We start from the raw sequence: 7,500 nt of genomic DNA, 5'->3' as shown, positions 1-7,500 counted from the left end.
CAGGATATGTCTGATATGTCTGTGTGCATGACTGACAGGAGGCATCTCTGCTGAGAGAGTGTAGGAGGAGGCCTTGGGATTGAAAAGATGGGTCAAGGACAAATGTGTTCTCTTGTTGACTGTGTGTGCATATGTGAATGTCAGTGTGTGTTTGTGTACATGAGCATGTACAGTATGTTTGTTTATGTGTGCGTGTGCGTGTGTGTTTGTGTGTGTGCGTGTATGTGTGTGTGTGTGTATGCGTGTGTGTTTGTGTGTGTGTGTGTGTATGCATGGGCATGAACAGTAAATATGTGTCTGCCCCTCTAGGCTTGTGCGTGATGATATGCTGATTGGTCACTGGCAGCAAGCATGTTGACTGCTCAGCCATCACACATTAGCACGTATGTGTCGGCCTGCAGGGGGACCGTGCGACTGGACGTCAGCAAACGCAGCAGAAGTCTCCTCTCCACCGATATCACACGCTCACACTCACGCTCACGATGGCTGAAATGCAGACTTCTCTCAAATCAGGATTTCTTTCCAACTCGCTGAGGTCGGCTGAGCTGGAGCTTCAGCTGAAGTTACAGTCCCTTATTTATTTTTGCATTTAGCTGAAGCCTTTATCCAGTGTGAGCTACAGATAGCAGTTCCAGGGGGCAGTGTGTGCAGGGTTAAGTGCCTTGCTCAAGAGCGCAGTGGTGGCAGCTGCATGCTAGCAGAGCTCCTTAGCCTCTACACTACCATTGGCCCCTTTATCCTGATCTGCAGTAGGACAGCAGTAGGCTGCAGCAGGTGATTTTGGATGTTCATAAAGAGTCTGCGAGCCTGGCGTTTATAAAAGTCTGGCGAGCCACAGTACCAGCGTAAAGCCTGCGGGTGAAGAGGAGGAGAGTGAAGGAGAGGTGAGGAGAGGAGAGGAGAGGAGGAGAGGGAAGGAGAGGAGAGGAGAGGAGGAGAGGGAAGGAGAGGAGAGCCTGGCGTTTATAAAAGTCTGGCAAGCCACAGTACCAGCGTAAAGCCTGCGGGTGAAGATCCATAAGTGTGGAGCAGAAATATCTGTGTTCTCAGCAGCAGAGAGAGAGAAGATAGAGGACCTTCCCATGGAGGAGAGGAAAAAGGAGGAGAGGAGAGGAGAGGAGGGGAGGAGAGAGAAGGAGAGGAGAGGATAGGAGGAGAGTGAATGAGAGAGAATGAGAGAGAAGGAGAGGAGAGAAAAGGAGGAGGAGAGGAGAGTGAATGAGAGAAGGAGAGGAGAGGAGGAGAGTGAAGGAGAAGAGAGGAAGAGGAGAGGAGAGGAAGAGGAGGAGAGTGAAGGAGAGAGAAGGAGAGAGGAGAGTGAAGGAGAGAAAAGGAGAGTGAAGGAGAGGAGAGGAGAGGAGGAGAGGAAAGGAGAGGAGAGGAGATGAGGAGAGTGAAAGAGAGGGAAGGAGAGGAGGAGAGTGAAGGAGAGGAAGAGGAGGAGAGTGAAAGAGAGGGAAGGAGAGGACTGACCACTTCTACCAATAACCCTGCAGGTAAAAATCCATGTGTGTGGAGCAGAAATATATTTGTTCTCATCAGCAGAGAGAGAAGATAGAGGACCTTCCCATGGAGGAGAGGAAAGAGGAGGAGAGGAGAGGAGGAGAGACAAGAGGAGAGGCAGAGAGGAGAGGAGTAGAGGAAGAGAGGAGAGGAGGAGAGTAGAGGAAAGGACAGGAGAGGATACGGGAGGAGAGTGTGTGGGTTTCTGCTGAAGCGCTTTCAAGAAAATGAGAGGAGAGAAGAGGAGAGGAAAGAAAATGAGGAGTGGAGAGTTCAGGAGAGGGAAGGAGACTGCGTGGGTTTCCTGCTAAAGTGCTGTGCGCCCAGAGAGACTAGCCCTTCACTGGCTGGTAAGTAAGAGACGGCTATAAGTGCCCGCCTCTCTCTGGCCGCTTCAACAGTCCATCCATGACAGGCTGAGAACAGCATGGTGTTTACTTACACTGCTGGAGAGATTGAATGTTTGTGTGTGTGTGTGTGTGTGTGTGTGTGTGTGTGTGTGTGTGTGTGTGTGTTTATGTGTGTGTGTTGAGAACAGCATGGTGTTCACTTACACTGCTGGAGAGATTAAATGTGTGTGTGTGTGTGTGTGTGTGTGTGTGTTTGTATGTGTGTATTGAGAACAGCATGGTGTTCAATTACACTGCTGGAGAGACTAAATGTGTGTCTGTTTGTGTGTCTGTTTGCATTTGTGTGTGTGTGTGTGTGTGTGTGTGTGTGTGTGTGTGTGTGTATGTGTGTGTGTTGAGAACAGCATGGTGTTCCAACACACCACTGGAGAGGAGACTGAGGGATGATTCAGTCTCAACTCAACACAATACTCCAAAACGCTTTATTACTAAATATTACTTAATTACTGTGACCATTCAATTAAAATTGTTCTTTTCTAAGGATTTCTACAGGGGGAACATGTTGCTATTTGTCTGTTACTATACAACTAAAAACAAATTGAGACATTTCTAAAAGCATGACTGCATAGAATTCATACTAAAGCAAAAAAAATCATCCTTTGATAAGTTTGTTTTATTTTTGTTTTTATTGTTGTTATTGAATTGTTATTGTATAATTATCACTCTATGTTTCGGGCAGGTGAGTCATCGTCGTAGCGCTAAAGAGTCTCACCTGGAAGCGGTAAAACGTCCCATCGTCCTTCAGTGTGAGCACGTGATCTGAGATGGGAAAGAAGTAGCCATGGGCAGCGATGAGGCTACCAAGATGGACGGCCTCCGCTGGACAGAAGGACAAAGAGACAGAGGATGGGGAGAGAGGGAGGAGAGGAGGAAGGGAGAAAGAGAAGAGAGAAGAGGAGAGAGGAAAAAAAGAAGAGGTGAAAGAGAGAGAGAGGAAGGGAGAGAGAGAGGGAGGAGAAGAGGAAGAGAGAGAGAGGAAGGGAGAGAGAGAGGGAGGAGAAGAGGAAGGGAGAGAGAAGAGAGAGGAGAGAGGAAAAAAGGAGAAGTGAAAGAGAGAGAGAGGAAGGGAGAGAGAGAGGGAGGAGAAGAGGAAGGGAGAGGAATAAGGAGAAGCAAAAGAGAGAGACAGAAAGGATGGGGAGAGAGAGAGGGAGAGAGAAGAGGAGAGGAAGTGAGGAATACAGAGAAGCGAATGAGAGAGAGAGAGTATGGGGAGAGAGAGGGAGGAGAAGAGGAAGGGAGAGAGAGAAGAGGAGAGAGGGATAATGAAAGCAAGAGAGAGGAGGTGGGATGGGATGAGGGAGAACGAAGGAGAGAAGAGAGGGTTAGAAGGGAGCAGAGGATTTTACAAACACACACACATATAACACACACGTATAACACACACGTATAACACACACACATATAACACACGCGTATAACACACACACACATATAACACACACGTATAACACACACGTATAACACACACACACATATAACACACACGTATAACACACACGTATAACACACACGTATAACACACACGTATAACACACACATATAACACACACGTATAACACACACACACATATAACACACACGTATAACACACACACACATATAACACACACGTATAACACACACACACATATAACACACACGTATAAAACACATGTATAACACACACACATATAACACACACATATAACACACACATATAACACACACGTATAACACACACACACATATAACACACACGTATAAAACACATGTATAACACACACACATATAACACACACGTATAACACACACACGTATAACACACACGTATACAGTAACACACGTATAACACACACGTATAACACACACACATATAACACACACGTATACAGTAACACACACGTATAACACACATATATAACACACACGTATAACACACACACATATAACACACGTATAACACACACACGTATAACACACACATTTAACACACAGGTATAACACACACACATATAACACACGTATAACACACACACGTATAACACACACATTTAACACACAGGTATAACACACACACGTATAACACACACATGTATAACACACACGTATAACACACACATGTATAACACACACGTATAACACACAAATAACACACACACACGTATAACACACACACACGTATAACACACACCTATAACACACACGTATAACACACACGTATAACACACACACATATAACACACACGTATAAAACACGTATAACACACACGTATAACACACACCTATAACACACACGTATAACACACACGTATAACACACACACATATAACACACACGTATAAAACACGTATAACACACACGTATAACACACACATATAACATATCCTCTGGCTGGTGGTCGGGCTCATACCTGTTTCTTCAATTGAGAGGTTTTTCATCAGCCACTGGACAATATCAGAACCTGGCCGTCGAGAGAAAATCTGAGTCAACCGTTGTCATGACACACACCATACATTTTTATTGAAGACAGAAAATGTTTAATTTTCACACTCTCTCCCTCTCTCTCTGTGTGTGTGTGTGTGTGTGTGTGTGTGTGTGTGTGTGGGAGAGAAGTTGTTTATCTGTCAGCCCACCACAGGGAGAGTAGCACTGGCAGATTTGGATCAGATTCTAACAATGAGGCATGACAGTCTGTCTGAGTCAGACCAGTGACAGAATACACACATATAAACAAGCATATGCACACACACACACACACACACACACACACACACACACACACACACACACACACACACACACACACACACACACACACAGACAAGCACACATGCAAAGACATAGAACACAAACACACACACACACATACACACACAGACACCCCAAGACACGGATATACACTCATAGAGACAGATTTACACACAAGCACACATGCACACACATCTACTCTCCTACACACATGCATAAACACACAAAAGTACACACAAATCCTTGGCCCCATGGCTACTGTTGACTCATCCTCTGTAGTGTAGCAGCCAGACCTAGACTGGCCCTTTAGTCAATGTCGACACAGTGCACCATCACCCTCACAATGCAGGGAAACACTGGACATGCACACACACGCACACACACGCACACAATACAGAGAGACACAGAACAAACACACACACACACACACACACAGACACACACACACACACTATCACACACTATCACACACACAATACAGAGAGACACAGGACAAACACACACACACACACAACATCACCCTCAAGTACAAAGAGACACTGGACACACACGCACGCACACACACACACACACACACACACACACGCACACACACACACACACGCACACACCATCACCCTCAAGTACAAAGAGACACTGGACACACACGGGCACACACACACACACACACACACACACACAATCACCCTCACAATACAGAGAGACGGAGGACACACACACACAGACACAAACACACAAACAGACACACACACACACACACACACACACACACCATCACCCTCACAGTACATAGAGACACTGGGCACACACACACACACACACACACACACACACACACACACACACACACACACACACACACACACAATAGAGACACAGAACACACACATCCTCACATCACAGACAGAAACACACAAACACCCTGAATTTCCCATGCGCACCTCTGACTCTCTTAATAACTCTGCTGCTGGAGTCTGAAGTCTGGAAAATAACTGACCCTAATGCAGCGCTGACATGGAACATATACGGCCCTAATGCAGCGCTGACACAGCACATATACGGCCCTAATGCAGCCCTGATATGGAACATATACAGTAAGGCCCTAATGCAGCCCTCAGATCTGGCACTTGGCGGTGATGATATGGCAAAAATATGGTGTGGATATAGCACAAATATGGTGTGGATATAGCACAAATATAGCACAAACATGGTGTGGATATAGCACAAATATGGCCCTGATGCGGCACAGATGTGGCCCTGATGCGGCCCAGACACTCTGAGGGCCTCTGCTAGTTTGATGAATGGCTCCTCACCGGCCACCACGCTGGGGATCTTGGACAGGAAGCTCTTGACGGTGCGGACGGGCACGCCTCCCGCCTTCTCGTCCTGCAGTCGTGAAACGACGTCCTCGATCTGGACAGAAAAACAAAACACATGAAAGACGTTTAATCGGACACGGAATGAGGGAGATGAGATGTCATCATGGACGATCAGGACAGACGGGGACGATGCCCTCAATCCACAGGTGACCAAGTTAAAACGGGACAGAGGGGACAGAAAGGGACAATGTGGGACAGACATCTCAATCCACAGGAAAAGTACGATGTCTTCTGAGAACAGGAGAGAGGGCAGATAGGCAGGCAGGCTTTCATCTGAGGATGGTTGTCCAGAAACCAGAAAGAAGACACACACACACACACACACACACACACGCTCCACTCTGCCCAAAAACCCCATGATCACTTTCCCTCCTCATCATCCTTGTTGCTGCTGGTCTAATGTGCCTAAAATTAGAGCAGCACAACACTATGGATGGACACACTCACACACACACACACACACTCACACACACACACACACACACACACACACACACACACACACACACACACACCACTGGGCAGAGATGGGAAGTTGGACAAAAGGGAAAAGAGAAAGTATAAAAAAGTATAAATGGAGATAGGAACTGACAAGACACACACACACACACACACACTCGCGCGCACACATGCATGCACACGCACACACACACAGAGCAAGTGAGCAGTGGTGCACCATATCCAGAATACAGCATGTGTGACATTCTATTTGAATACAGCATGTGTGGCATTATTTTTAAATCTGCAGTGTATGAGATATTTCTTAATGGAAGTCGCTTTGGATGAAAGCTTCAGCTATATGAATAAATGCAAATGAAGACAGTGGTTTAGAAATTAGAGACAGTGTGTGTGTGGTGTGTGTGTGTGTGTGTGTGTGTGTGTGTGTGTGTGTGTGTGTGTGTGTGTGTGTGTCTTATTCGTACTGTTTGTGGGAAGAGGATTGCTGAAAAGCTGCTCAACATCATGTTCTACGTCGACAGAAAGTATCTAATGAGGAGTTAAAGACAGGGGGGCAAAAAGTGCTTGTACTGTAGGTTTAAATTTACCTCGCTCTTGTTTGTTGGATGCCTGAAAAGAGGTAGTTGTGTCCTTGTAGTAACTTTTCAGTCTCAGATTGCGAAAAAATGTAAGTTCTATTTTAGTAGTAAGGAAATCAGCAGGTTTACAAGGAACAAAAGTTAAACCCTTATTGAGGAGTCTTACTTCATCAGGACGTAGGGGGGTGCCTGTAAGATTGAAGATCAAGCTTTCATTGTCCAGCTCTGCTTTCTCGCCGTTGGTTTGGGCCTGTTTTGTCTTGCCGCCTCGTCGACCCCGGCGCGTCTTCTTAGGCGGTGACGTGACGCAAAGCATGGTACAGTATTTATCAATTTGAACGTGAGCGGTGGCTACACTCGGTGGAGGATTGGAAAGTTGAACTGAGAGTTGAATTCATGGAAAATTCATGGAAAATTCATGAAAAAAGACTTATCCTGAAC

The 7,500-nt window shown here is 46.0% G+C and overlaps 1 protein-coding gene across 1 annotated transcript in view; it reads right to left on the bottom strand.

Moving 5' to 3' along the window:
* The window catches only part of LOC143139249 (regulator of G-protein signaling 6-like), a 65,903-nt gene that overhangs the window by 16,825 nt on the left and 41,578 nt on the right, over positions 1-7,500 (bottom strand). Inside the window, exons 2-4 of the mRNA XM_076299854.1 lie at positions 5,957-6,056; positions 4,306-4,356; positions 2,626-2,732 (exon numbers count right to left, since the gene is read on the bottom strand). Coding sequence (XP_076155969.1) covers positions 2,626-2,732; positions 4,306-4,356; positions 5,957-6,056 — 258 coding nt within the window. The remainder of the gene's footprint in view (positions 1-2,625; positions 2,733-4,305; positions 4,357-5,956; positions 6,057-7,500) is intronic.

Source organism: Alosa pseudoharengus, unplaced genomic scaffold, assembly GCF_046254945.1.
Source record: "Alosa pseudoharengus isolate Yale_2024_CS ecotype anadromous, Long Island Sound unplaced genomic scaffold, YU_APseudo_1.1 YU_APseudo_1.1_scf_22, whole genome shotgun sequence".
Taxonomy (NCBI): domain Eukaryota; kingdom Metazoa; phylum Chordata; class Actinopteri; order Clupeiformes; family Clupeidae; genus Alosa; species Alosa pseudoharengus.
The sequence above is the reverse complement of the archived record's forward strand: the minus strand, read 5'-3'. Positions and strand labels throughout refer to the sequence as shown.